The 15,191-nt window shown below is 34.8% G+C and overlaps 1 protein-coding gene across 46 annotated transcripts in view; it reads right to left on the bottom strand.

The window, feature by feature from the left end:
- The window catches only part of LOC124177730 (longitudinals lacking protein), a 102,056-nt gene that overhangs the window by 67,147 nt on the left and 19,718 nt on the right, over positions 1–15,191 (bottom strand). Inside the window, exons 7-8 of one of the 46 annotated variants that reach the window (XM_046560443.1) lie at positions 1,848–1,892; positions 811–1,553 (exon numbers count right to left, since the gene is read on the bottom strand). The exons of 36 other annotated variants lie outside the window; for them this stretch is intronic. In XM_046560443.1, the coding sequence (XP_046416399.1) occupies positions 1,234–1,553; positions 1,848–1,892 (365 nt within the window). In that variant the 3' untranslated portion in view covers positions 811–1,233. Of the gene's footprint in view, positions 1–810; positions 1,554–1,847; positions 1,893–2,569; positions 2,922–3,446; positions 3,830–6,362; positions 6,668–8,126; positions 8,390–9,430; positions 9,764–10,032; positions 10,301–10,990; positions 11,526–12,033; positions 12,321–13,059; positions 13,557–15,191 lie in introns of those variants that run through there. 9 more of the 46 variants (XR_006869657.1, XM_046560467.1, XM_046560465.1 and 6 more) reach the window with 9 other exon arrangements.

The following is a 15,191-nucleotide window of genomic DNA, read 5'->3' as shown; positions in this document are numbered from 1 at the left end:
ACACGAAATAACAAAAAGAGCTGCACAATTGCAACATTGCTCGGCTGCTGAGGAACTTTTTTTTTTTTTAAGAATCGGCGTAACCAGTCACATAACAAATTTGGGTTGAAAACTGGTAAAAATATGTGATAGACGTCACTCAGGATTTTGAAACACTCCCTTCTTTCTGAAAGTCGCAGTATAAATCGATGATGTACGCTTCTTGGTTCTTGTGGATGACTCGTACGTGTGAATACATGTTGGAAGATGTTTTACAAGTTTTTGAACAGTAGGGACACTTGAATCTAGGACGCTGGCCACATTGGAATCGGTAGTGTTTTCTCATGTCCGAAAGATTCTTGTAGCCGTGAAAACACTTTGGACAGATAAATTTTCTATGCTGATTATCGTAGTTATCCCGTAATGAGCAACTGGCAAATGGATCAGATGTCGTCGAGGGCAGGGTTTCGATATGCCCGCCAGAAAGCAAATTGTCTCGAACATCGACTACATTGTTTAAGTCAATTTGGCGACAGTGTTGATAAAGTGAACTTGAGTTACTTATTGCTAGATCCATACTCATATCGTGATAAGTATCGCTGTATTCCCTGAGGTCCTCGTAATCTGAAAATCAATAAATCATGCCAATTAATTTAGTTGTTTCACATCGATATACCTGCATGCGAACCAATTCAGTTACCACTTATTAACTAACGATTTATAGCAGGCTGAGAAAATCATTGATATGACATTTTATTAATGTAACATTTATACAAAGCAATATACTCCGAATTGTATCTTGATTTATTAAAAGAAAAGACAGAACTCTAATTTTGTAAGTACCGACAACTTGTCTTCATAGTTTTGTCTTCACGCTTAACGCTAAGTGGCCAGAAAAAAAGTTATTAATGAGTAAATTTAAACTGAATTATTGTACAAAATTTAACCGAACTATAGTAATACTTTGTACAGTCAAGGCACAAGCGTTGCAACAGGTACGATGGTCTTTTCCGCGCTGTATTTACTGCAGGCTAAGTCATCACAATAAGTTAAAATAAGGCTTCTGATACCCAGTTTGAGCCAATCAACGCAACGTCTTGTACTGGAAACAATTATACTTAGAAATTATTCTTGGAATATAAGAATTAAAAAATGCGATACAATGTAAAATATATTCCTTGGAATGAAATCCAATGAAAGTTTAGCGTACAACCGCACATAGATGCCTTATAATGTTATGACTGCGTCTCTTAATTATTCATTATTAACTTGACTGCACTGTGGATCATTTATAACAACATATTTAGAATTTTGATCACCGTGCTGTACGCGTATATGTTTATTAACATTGAAACTATACGGGGAAACCAAATTGCACAGGGGACATTTGTAAATTTTTCGCACAGAGTTAGGATTGTTCGGACAGTACTTTCGACAGTGCATTGTTAAATTTCCTGCTGTGTACAATCTGTCGCAATGAGGACATCTTTCTTTTGCACTTTCCAGATCTCGGAACCAACTCAGCTGGATTGGTTTTCCTCCAAGTTTTCGTTGAATAACTTGTAATCGTCTTCCTGCAACATGGTGAATCCGAAACATTGTACAAATACCAAACTTTATTTAGGTCTGTATTTGTTATTGTAGATCAATTGCGAAAATCAAAAGAAACAGGCACTTGAGTCATGCGATGAATAGTACAAGTTTTCTGTTCGTACGCAAACCACATATTAATTTTCTTACAAGTGTTTATTGAACAATAGAAAATATCATTTGTCGGTAAAAATAATTGTCTAATTCGACATGTTAAGAGTGCTAATCAATCGTCAGAGTTCAAAGTTTTCAAAGTTAATTTATTGTTAGACTCATACTCATGTCATCATAGATATGTCCGTGTCCTCCGGGATGCTGATAATCTGGAAATGAATAAATTTAAATGGTTATTTTAGTTTTATTTTTCAAGATTAATTCGCATGCAATGAAATTTGAAACAAGCCGAAGAATCAGTAATTCACACCAGGCTATAAAAATGAGCGACATTCATACGGATATATAATTTTATTAACATAACTACTACATTTTTCTTTGGATAAAATTATGTTTGAAATAATAGAGAAAAAAAAGAGCTCAATCTAGTTTACAAGGCCTTACATTTTTTTACTCATATATTTTCCCTCCCGAAGATAATGAAGACTTAATACTAAACGACCCGAAGTAAATCGTTGATTCGAATGGAATATTCGTGAAAAAAGGTACGCTTAATAAATATGTTAAAAAAAAAAAAAAGAATATCAAGTTACTAATTTATTAATACACCATGCATTCAAGACGCTTCTAGTGCAACAAGTATAGAGGTACCTTTGCGCCATTTTACCAAACTAATTCACTAGAGGAAAATAATACTTGTATTTAATTCTGGTTTCGTAATACTAAAGCACTTCATACCGCAGAATACAATTCTTTAAAAGGGAAATTAAAATGTGAAAAATTATGTCCACCGATATTACTTGGTTCACGAGTGTATATACATATATATATTTATATATATGGTACGTATATATGTATACATAAACATTTATCACATCTAATGAACTTTTTTTTTTTTTTATATATTTTACTACATGCACGTATATGTAAATGTTTTCAGTCACTGATTTATCCAAGGCGAATCCACGTAGCACTTTGTCCACGGTGTTTTCTACGTATATGTGTATTCACGTTGAAACTATATGCGGATATATAATCGCAGAGTGAACATTTATACGTTTTCCTATTAAAGTTTGGATTATTAGGACAATACTGTCTGTAGTGTCTGGTCAAATTACAAGGACTGTAAAATTTGCTGCAAAAAAAACATCGTATCTTTCCGTCGAGTCTTACACGAGTCCTCTGTGGCACAGATTTTCCACTTTGTTTTGGCTGAGCAGCTGACCGTGATCGTCTTCCTGCAACAAGACGAATTCCCAAATCTTGTACGACATTACTGTGTTTATTTATTTTTTTCTTTTAAGTTGATTTATCATCGCCTCTATTCGATATTGCAAACACTTCGCCAGATACCAGGAGAAGCGGTTCATTAATGCATGCAGCCTAACGTAAAACAACTCTATTTTATAAACCATAAATTATGATGTTAATAAACTGATGATACAGTAGAAACTGTACAACATTCTACCGTTATCTCAAAGTACTAGGTGATTTCGTAGCAGTATATGCAAAAATCATTCGCACATTAGAAGTCACTGAGAAATTTTAGATAACGGTGACAAGTTATCAGGTCTCGACTGTAGGTAAGGAATATTTGTATCAACCACATATGTCGCTAATAGTGAGGAGAATACAAGCACTTAGTCGTACTTTGCGATTCTCAAACTTTATTCATTTAAAAGTTTACTTCAAGAGCTCGGTACAACCACAGATGAATGTAAATTCGTAACTTGGCACTTGCAATGCTTCGAGAAAAAAATTACATGTAAGTGTATGCAATGTGCTGAAATTTCTGCAAGCACCAGCTGACTACTGGCATTCCAAAAGAGGAAATTATCTGTTTACGAAATACCGATATATCTAGCATTGAAATCGCAATGTTTAAGTCGCAGGTGTTGAGTAACATTGAAGCTATATGGAGAAACCAAACTGCAGAAAGGACATTTGTAATGTTTCGGTACCCAATTCGGATTACTTCGACAATACTCTCGACAGTGCTTCAGAAAATTTGGTACGGTAATCGTTCTCTTACAATAAGGACATTTTTTTCTTCCATTCTTCCTTTTTCTTTTTCTTCGTGTAATACGGGTCTTCTGTTGCTTTGGCATTCCGACTAGTTTTGATTCAGATGTCCAAAAGTGTATTCCTGAAACAATAGTAATTTCGAAATTTTATGTAACAGTTACTACATTTTTTTTACTTTCCAGTTATTCATCATTCCTGATTATTTCACATAAGAATCATTTTGCTGAAACAATAAAGAGTGTTTCATTGGTGAATGCAGATGAAAGCTTGAACGACTTAACGTCGTCATCATTTCTGTACAAGGAAATTTGAACTCTGAGAAATAAGCGAATGTATTATGCATATAAAATCGGGATAACAGGAATGTACTGCAACATACCTTTCAATCAACAGGCTTTATTCCCGAGATTTGTACAACCACGGTTACAGAGTTTCAAATTGTTAATTGCCATGTTTGCTAATACAGTGTCTGCGCATATGGGATGCGTTGATAGTACTGTAGGCACATTTGACACATCGAATTAATCTTGTGTAGCAACGAGCCCATGGATTTTTCACACACTGCCTTGAACGATGTGAGTCTCGACTATTACGACGGTCAAACTTTCTATTACAATATTCACAATGGTATACTTGACTATAGTATCCCATATTGCGTTTCCGTTTATTCCGCACCATTATAAGATCTAGAAAATGTGAAGAAAATCATCTGGTTAATTCAGAAAATCTTTACTTTTGTGATCATTTTTACTCGGTAAAAGGGGCGAATATAAGTACGAGGTACTTAAATAGATTGATAAAGATTCGCACCAAAATCAATCACTATACAACACTTTTGATTGAGTTGTTTTTATCAGTGAACTCGATGGTCAGAATGAAATCTAACAGATATAGAAAACAATGTGATGATAATGCAAAAAATTATTAACCATATTAGTAATACCAAGGAATAGTTGAACATGTTTTCCACGTGAAAGATAGCAAGTATATCTTTTGTACTTTGAAAAGCTAAATTTTAGGAAAAATATTCCTTCGTTGATGATATATTTCCTTGTGTAACGGCATTCGAATCTTTAACGTTGTATTAAATCTGGTTGATGCAAGAAATTGAACGTGCAATTTTTATTTTGATAAGCTTCAACATTCCTTATTAATAATTTTCCATACAAGAGTTCAGGAACAACACAGTTTTTATTTTTCAGTTGAGATGTTTGGTGCGACAATGTGTTTGTATGTTTGCTGGAAAAGCGCTAGTGTAAGCACATTGGGATACACTGAAACATTCTTGTGTATCGAAGAGCCTCTGGATTCTTCAAACAATATCGGCGAGTATGGGTGTTCCGACTTCCACGGTTATGATACTTTTTGTTACAATATTTACAAAAGTATGTTCGATTACAAAATGCCATCTTGGATTTCCGCTTCTTACAAAGCACTCCAAGACCTGGAAAATAATAAGAAAATTATTGGGTTAATCTACGAAATGGTTTAATTCAGGTAACAATTTTTATCCGATAAGAGAATAGAGACGAAATGAAAACGATACTATATTCGAAATAATAACTGAACAGGTAATAATATACTCGGAACTTAATTTACGTACAAAGTGTTCATCATGGGGGAAGTTTATTATTTCCCCTCCACCCTTAACGTGAAATGAAATTAATACACGTATAAAATGATAATCTTGTAATAAGTACAGTACGAATAAAGAGCTGGAATTTATTATGAATTGTTAACAGGTTTACATAAAGGATATCAACATGTTTTATTTTTTACGCTCTTGAAAAAGGCAGTTCGGAGAACTGCGTCTATGCAATTGTGTCACAAATTTTTTTATTACATCTTATCGACAAGATCCGATAACTGGAATGAAAATTGATTTGTGTACTAATACCTTCTCTGACCATTAAACAAGTATCATTTTCCATATTAATTTCAGTAATAAAATTGTAAAGAAGTGATAAATAGTTACAGGGCTTTGCCCCTCGGGTTGCAATGTTTCCTCAGACAGTGCCTATGCATGTTGAACTCATTAACGGTATTGTAACCACATTTAGCGCACTGGAGTACCCTCGTATAGCAACGAGCCGTTGGATTATTCAAACAGTAGAGCAAACGATGTCTGTCTCGACTAGCACGGAGCATATATCTTTTATTGCAATACTGACAATAGTATGCCTGAGATGTCGTCACGTGTTGTCGCTTATTCCGCATCGCTCTAACATCTAGAAAATAATGAAAATATAATTTGGTTAATTCATCAATTGGTAGAAAGTTTATTCAATAACTAATTGATAAAAAAAAGACACGCACGTAAAATAGTTAAATACACAGTATACAATTTTTTCTCTGCTCCATTAATAACCATAGGTATTTTTTTTTGTTCAACTTCACCGTTGACTTTCACTGCAATAAATGCATCAACGAAACGATAATAGAGTAACAAATAATGTTTAAACTCATCAGGACCTCGGACTTTGGCAAATATCTTCTTGAAGAAACAGTTCAACAAGACTGACTCATGGTTGGTAAATGTTCCAATCATGGCTGAGTATTTTATACGATAAAAGCATATTTACATGCAACGCTGCGATATTTTTATTTCTTATTTTGCACTTGTAGGAATCACCTGACAAGGAAAACTTCTTTATACAAATACAGTAGCGACCATTTGGCTGTGTAATCTACAGGACTGACTAATCACAGGGCTTGGCTCTCAGATTTCCATGCATCCTGAGACAGTGTCTGCGCATGTGGGATATGTTACCAGTACTATAACCACACTCAACACACTCAGTTACTCTCGTGTAACAACGGGCTGTTGGATTCTGCAAACAGACTAACAGCCGATGGGCGTCTCGACTGCGACGATTCTTATATTTTCTATTGCAATATTGACAATAGTAGGCCTGAGATGCACTATTGTATTTTCGCTTCCTGGGCAGCAGTCTAAGACCTGGAAAACAATAAGAAAATAACTTTGTTAATTTGATAAATTATTGAATTTGCGATGACAGAATTGATACGCAAGTAAAAGGTATACTCCGATAGATGAATTGTCATTTAATCGTATTTTTAATTGTTAATAATCAATATGAAAGTGGCAAATGTACCCTTTTTAAATCCTTTCATAGCGTTTCAGCAAGTAGTCACACAACAAGTTCAAAAAACCCTGAAACATAGTTACTGCATTTGGGGTTTTTGGTAACGACGTTTCGCTTGACAGTGCTTGTGAATGCTGGATGAATGAACGGTACTTTAAACACATTTACAAAATTGGATAACTCTGTGCTACGATAGGTGGTTGAATTCTGGAAGCAGCCCAGCAAAGAATGCCTCTCTCGACAACGAGGTATACCTGTTTCATTTATTCCACACCACTTTATGATCTAAAGAAAAGATGAGAACAACAAAAAAGAAATTCGGTTAATTCATAAAACCACAAAATTCATTCGATAACGATAATTCAACGAAAGTACAAAGACTAAAAAATGTGTTTGAAATCAAGGGTAAAAAATTACTCCGAATTTAACTAATGTGCAAAATCTCTTGGGGGTTCTTTTTATTGTTAAATTTTAACTTTGGCGTAAACTGTAGTGAATACATTAAAGCAGTGACAAAAACTGGGTGAATAGCTTTCGTAGTTTTGACCGATGTGTAGTAGATGTGACAGGAATAGCCAAGTATTCTTATAGAGTGATTACGTCAACATGAAGTAACAACGAAATGAGCAGATCCGTAAGTCTGAGATGGGAAAGATTCAACATTCACAGATCAATTGCATGACAATGATTTACATTTTGATGCCAGGATAAACCTCAATTAGCATCAGATCTTTACCATAAGGGGTAATAAGATTCCGATGAACAGTTAGGGGAAATTGGTTTGTGCGTTGTTATGTTTGAATAAATAGTGCCTGCGCATGTTGGAGACATTGACAGTGTTGTAAGTACATTTCGGACACTGGTTTACTTTCGTGTAACAACGGGCTGTTGGATTCTGCAAACAGACTAACAGCCGATGGGCGTCTCGACTGCGACGGTTCTTATATTTTTTATTGCAATATTGACAATGGTACACCTGAGATGCAGTATTGTATTTCCGCTTCTTGGGCGCCACTGTAAGACCTGGAAAACAGTAAAAAAAAGTATATCGAATTAATTTATGAAACTATTAAATAAGTGGTGAACAAGAGATTGAGACACAAGTAAAAAGAAGGATCAAGAAGATGAACGGCAATTAACTCAGAAATTAACGAATCTCAGAAATCTGATTTATACGGGGATATGTTTTTATTGTTTCACTCCACGACTCGAGTGGAATTTAACATATTAATTAGAAAGGTAGTAGTAGAATATACTCCTGTTACAACTTCCTATAACGAGCAAAAGTACAAAGAATGCAAAGAATTTTGAACACGGTCATTGAATTTAGGCTTTTGGGTAACCATGTTTTCTTCGACAGTGTCGATACATGCTAAACGGATAACAAGTAATGTAAGCACATTCGGAACATTGAATAGATCTTGTGTTGCGACAGGCGGTTGGATTCTTCGAACAGTCTCGCCAACGATGCGAGTTCCGACTGTGAAAGTTTTTATATTCTTTATTGCAATACTGGCAATAATACACCCGAGATCGAGTAGCATATTTCCTCTTCTTGGGGACCAATTTAAAGCCTGGAAAACAGCAAAAAAAGAAAACAGAGTTAATTTATGAAATTATTGAATAAGTGTTAGAAGAAAAAAAAAAAAGATTGAGACACAAGTAAAAGGTATACTCAAATAAATGAATGGTAATTTACTCGGCAATAGACGCATGCATACTGATTTACACGAAGACACATTTTTATTGTTTCACTCCATAATTCGCATAAAATTTAACACTTAAATTAGAAAAAATAGGAAAAAAAAGGATATTGTATTAATTAATGAAATTATTAAATAAGTGGTGAAAAAAGGATTGAGACACGAGCAAAAAGAAGGCTCAAATACTCGAATGGCAATTTACTGAGAAATTAACGAATCTTATAAATCTGATGTATATGGGAATATATTTTTATTGTTTCACTCCACCACTCGCGTGAAATTTAACATGTTAATTAGAAAGGTAGTAGTAGAATGTACTCGTTATATAGCTTATTACAACAAGTAAAAGTACAAAAATTCAAACAATTTTGAACATCGTCAATGAAGTAGTAGACATATACTCGTTTTATAGCTCAACACAGGGAGTAAGAGTACAAAAAGTGCAAAGAACCCTGAACATAGTTATTGAATTTAGACTTTTAGGTAACGATGTTTGCTTTGATAGTGCGTCTCCATGCTGGACGGATGAATAGTATTGTAAGCACATTCAGGACATTGAATAACTCTTGCGTTGCGAGCTGCGGTTGGATTTTTCAAACAATCCCGCCAACGATGCACGTTCCGACTGAGACGCTTCTTATATTTTTTATCGCAATACTGACAATAGTAGACCTGTGATGTAGTATCGTATTCCTGCTTTTTCGCCATTACTCTAAGACCTGGAAAACAGTGAGAAAACGAAACAGGTTAAGTTAATTTATGAAATTATTAAATGAGTATTAAGAAACAAAATAGAGACACAAGTAGATGAATAGTAATATGCTCGGAAATGACGAATATTTACTGTTTTATACAACAATGTATTTTTATTCTTTCACAATACCATTTGCATGGAATATTTTACACGCAAGTTAAAAAAGTAGTGGTAGAATTTACTCATTTTATAACTTATTACGCCGAGTACATAAAGTTTAAAGAACCTTGGGCGCAATTAATGAATTTAGACTTTTGGGTAACCATGTTTTCTTCGATAGTGTTTCTTCATGCTGGACGAATACGTAGTATTGTAAGCACATTTAGCACATTGAATGCCTCCTGCGTTGCGACGAGCATTTGGATTCTTCAAACAGTCCCGCCAATGATGCGTGTTCCGACTAAGACGATTGTTATATTTTCTATTGCAATAGTGACAATAGTAGACCTGAGATGCAGTATCGTATTTCTTCCTGGCCACAACTCTCATTCCTGAAAAACAGTAAGAAAAAAGTATGTTGAGTTAATTAAGGAAATTAATCAATGACCGTTGAAAAAGAAAAACTTGAAACACAAATAAAATGTATACTGAAAAAGACGAATAGTAATTTAGTTGTAAATTGATTTACACAAAGACATATTTTTATTGTGTCGCTCTACCATTTGCATGAAATTTAACATGTAAATTAGACAAGTAGTAGCAGAATGTACCCGTTTTATAACTCATCACAGCAAGTAAAAGTAATAAAAGTACAAAGAACCTTGGACATAATTGCTGAATTCAGGTTTTTGGGTAACTATGTTTTCTTTGACAGTGCTTGTGCATGCTGGACGCATGAACAGTATTGTAAGCACATTCGAGACATTGAATAACTCTTGTGTTGCGATAGGCGGTTGGATTGTTTAAACAGTCCCGCCAACGATGCATGTTCCGACTATGACGGTTCTTATATTTTTTATTGCAATACTGGCAATAGTACACCTGAGATGTAGTATCGTATTTCCCCCTCATAGGCACCACTCTAAGACCTGGAAAACAGTAAAAAAAGAAAAGAGGTGAGTCGATTTATGAAATTAATGAATAAGTGGTAAAAAAAAAAAAAAAAGAAATTGAGACACAAGTAAAAAGTATACTCAAACATACGGATGGTAATTTGCTCGGAAATTGACGAATCTTCACTGATTTACACAAGGATATATTTTTATTGTTTCACTCCACAATTTTCCTGGAATTTAACATGCAAATTAAAAAGGCAGTAGTAGAGTGTACTCGTTTTGCAGCTTGTCAAAGCGAGTTAAGGTACAAAAACTGTAATGAACCGTGAACGTGGCTACTGATTTTATGCTTTTGGGTAATCATGTTTTCTTTGACGATGCTTGTGCATGCTGGACGAATAAATAGTATTGTAAGCACATTTAGGACACTGAATAACTCTTGCGTTGCGACGGGCGGTTAGATTTTCCAAACAGTCCATCCAACGATGCGAGTTTCGACTACAACAGTTTTCATATCTTCTACCGCAATATTGATTATAGTCTGTCTGAGATACATCCCGTATATCCACTTGTTTGGCATCGGCACAAGCTCTCAAAAAAAAAAAATCTGTTCGGTAAACTAATTCAGTTTACTTGATAACAGATGGACAGGAAAATAACAAATGGCACAAGTACATCAGGCTAGAACAGATAGGTAATAATTTACTCCAAATCTGAATAGTAATGTTTTTAGGTGGTGTATTTATTTTTCCACTCGACGATCAACATAAGATTTAATAAATACATATACTACATGTCAAAATACTTCCGTTAGTGGCCGCAGTCAGACCTCAGGTGTAGAACCAAATCTGGTTAACAAGAGAAGGTACCTCCGAGAGTTCGGTATTAAAGATATATATCAGCCCCTGATTGTTTCCTCGAGGAAAATGAACACTTTTATATCAACGCCTTCTTGTTCCACGTATCATATGCGACGAGCAGCGCAAGAGTTTGATGAATGATTACGGGGCATTGGCGCTTCGATTGCCATGTATCATTGCGCAGTGTCTACGCATGTTGAACGCGTCGACGGTGCTGTAGGTACATTTGGCGCACTGAATTACACTCGTGTAGCAACGGGCTAATGGATTTTTCGAACAATACATAGAACGATGCCTGTCTCGACTACGACGGATCTTATACTTTCTATTGCAATATTGACAATAGTATGCCTGAGGTGAGATCGTGTGCCTCCATTTATTCCACACCATTTTACGATCTAGAAAACAATAAAACAATAATTGAATTAATATATAAAGTCACAAAATTCATTCGGTAATGGCTACTCAACAACAAAAGAACAAAGACGCAAATACAAGGTAATCAATAACACGATTAACGAATTACTCATAGCTTAATTAATATGGAAAATATTTTAAATCTCCTTATTGTTCAATTCTACCTTTGGCTTGAAATGCGATGAATAAATTAACGCAGCAAGAAAAACTGAAGGAATAAATCTTTCACAGTCTTTAAACGTGCCAGGAATAGCGGTGTATTTTATACAATGAATACGCCAACTCGAAGAATTACTATGCGTTTTATTTTATGAGAACCAGATCTGTGATGAATAAATGTGAAATAAAGCAGTTTTATTTAACCAGATGATCTAATCTGACATGAGAAAAGTTGACAACGTTCAGAGATCAGTTTCTTGACAGAGATAGATTTTCGTGCTTTTTCTTTTTAATTATAAAGCAAGCAGCGCTTTGCCACGTACTGTTTACCATAAGAGATGACTACATTCTGACAAACAGCTATGGGAAATTGTTTTGTCGGTTCCCATGTTTCAAGAAACAGTGCCTGCGCATGTTAGACCCATTGACAGTGTTGTAAGTACATTTTGTGCACCGAATGATTTTCGTGTAGCAATGTGCGGATGGATTTTTCAAACAGTACATCAAACAATGCACATTTCTACTGCGACGGATTTTATACTTTTTATTGCAAAATCTACAATAGTATGCTTGAGATCCTGCCTTGTATTTCCGTTCATTGAACATTGCTTGAAGATCTGAAAAATAGTAGAAAAAAAAATTACTTTATTAATGGTTAGCGACATATGAGGGTGTAAAAAAAAACAAAAAACGAAAACACAATTATACAAACAGATAGATGATTAGTCGTTTATTCCAAACCTGATCAAAATAAACTCTTTGTCATGAGAATGAGTCACTTTTATTAACTGAACAATTAGCATGAAGTGGCATGCATACGTAGAATGATTGAAAGACAAAAAAAAAAGGGCAACGAAACCAGCAAGGGTGTCAAAAATAATGTTTAACTATTATTAATCTAGGATTTTGCTGAATATATTTTCACGAATAGGATCGATGCATTAAAAAGTTTTGAGAGCAACATCTTGCTTGATGATTGAGCAAATAGCACTTTTCAGTTTCGTATTTTTATAATCAGTGTGAATCAGTTCAATGGAAATGTTTCTATACTTTCTATTGCCATATTGATAAAAGTAGACATGAGGTGCAGTCTTGTATTACAGCTTATGGGTCACTGTCGAGAGGTCTGGAAAACAGTAAGAGATGATGTAAGTCGAGTCATTAAATATACACAATATACTGCCGACTCAGTGAACGAACAGCAATACAGATATGAGGTATTTAAATTAAAGGGAAACGACATTTGCTCTGAACTCAATAAATATGTACAGAAATTTTATTGTTCAACTTCGTCGACAGCACGAAACGCAATCGATACACTTACAACACCCTAATGGTATGGTAAATTGAATTCGACTTCATTTTAATTATCCAGGTTTATGGTACATCGGTTCTCGAGAAACAATCATTTTTACTGCCGTCGAGTCGGCGCCTCAGCAACAGGTGAAAATTTTATGTCACTTGAGTATGTTTACGCAACAAATGACAATGTGACTTTTTGTGTTTGTAATAACTGGACCTTTGAGAAAAGGTCCTTCCGCAAATAGGACATTCGGTTGTTCGACCGCAGTCGCGCTTCGAATGTTGGCCCAGGTCTGGTTGTCGAGAAAAAGCCGCTCCGCAAGTCTCACATTGAAAAGGTTTCATATTGACGGATCGGTTCCTCGATGAAGAAGGATTTTTATAACAATGTCTTCCCTGATGCATGAGCAAGTAACGCTTTTCCGTGTAACGTTTACCGCAAAAGGAGCAAGGAAACTGTCGCTTCGAGGACGATCCCGTAACATATTCCTGAGCTACGTTATGTCTCACTGTTTCATACTCTGGCTCAGGCAAGAACACGCTCCACGGTACTGAAAAATAAATGTCAACATCTATTGGTTAGTATTTTTGTTTCTGTTCTTTCTCCAGCCGACAAAAGGATATTTAGTGAAAATTCAGGGTAGCTGGTCATGGTTTTACAAATTACAGATTAATCATACATTTTACACGTCTCTGTGAAAAAATTTTAATAACCAACTACCGTGAAATTTCAAATATTAAAGGTAGAACATAGATGCGTCAGAGTTGAATGACGCAAAGCAGTTTCGATGATCGAATGCTGGTAATCAATCGAAAATTGCAAAGGTACAATATATTTATTTGAGAAGTAACGAAAACAACGTAATAGATTCTGTGATACAAACGTAACTTGATTTTTCTACCAATTCTATATATTTGCAAACAATGCGTTTCAACTTCGTTATTTTTAACACGTGACGGCACATATTTTTGCAGCTCGCTATTGATCAGGCTGTGTGATATCTAAGGCGTATACATTCAATCCTGGATGTATTTTTCTTGAGTGCAAGTAAACATTCGATTGTTGTTTGCATCTATACTTGCAGTACGGACACTGAAAGCGTGGCGGGATTCCACATTCGTATGTAATGTGTCGCTTGAGATGTCCTTTCTGAGCATAAGTTTTTCCGCACTTCAAACAGGAGTGCTCCTTAAGACATTCCTGACCACGAATAGTATAACTCGTTGCCAAGCTCAATCTGTCGCTCTTACTCTCGCCGACAATCTGCCAATATTCTGCAAGCATTAGAATGAATGATGTAGCGATATGAATGTTTTCCATCATTTCGATTCATAGATCACATGAGAGGTTTTGGCAAGTTTGCGAGATTTCAAATCAACTCTGCTTCCTTTAATCATCACAAGTTTTACAGTGAAAAATTATCACATTCGCAGACGTTACATCGAGTGTCTAGAATTATATGCAACAGTTGTAAATGCACAATTATAATACTATAATTGTCAAATACTTGGGTAACCGTGGGGCACTTTATCGATAGATACTAGAACTCAACAAGTCCAGCACGGAGAATATTTGGATAAAAAATGATACACTTCAGTCTATTCAACAGATAAATCAAACGCTGTATCTAATCCTGTGGGTATATTTAAATGATGGAATGGATTAATCAGAAATCAATTTCAACAGGCACATATGTTGTACTATATTTGCTGGAGTTTAGATTTCATATGATATTATGTGCTTATTCTTATAACATAGTTTTGCAATAATCGACTCAAAAATTGATAGATAAAATATGAACATGTGCACAGATTAACATTACGTGAATACGAATAACTTATTATTCCGGTAAAAAGTATAAAAAAGAAAAACATAAATTGATAATAAATATCATCGCCCTGAATGATTTTCGAACCACAATTACGACTTACGATTTGTAAAAAATATATATATAATATATATATATATACATATATCGCATACACTGTGACCAATATATGCAATATTTTTCAATTAGCTTATCATTATATAATTAATATTACTATAATACATTGAGTTAATGTGAAATATGTAGGAAAAAATTGAAATATGCAAACTGTAATTTGGTGCTCAAATTGAAATATGAAACGTGGCATTAGATTTGAACAGATATTTTCCTAATTGAAAAAAAAAAAAAACACAACCC

This window comes from Neodiprion fabricii, chromosome 3, assembly GCF_021155785.1.
Source record: "Neodiprion fabricii isolate iyNeoFabr1 chromosome 3, iyNeoFabr1.1, whole genome shotgun sequence".
Taxonomy (NCBI): Eukaryota; Metazoa; Arthropoda; class Insecta; order Hymenoptera; family Diprionidae; genus Neodiprion; species Neodiprion fabricii.
Note: the sequence above shows the minus strand (reverse complement) of the source record. Positions and strands in the feature narration are given on the sequence as shown.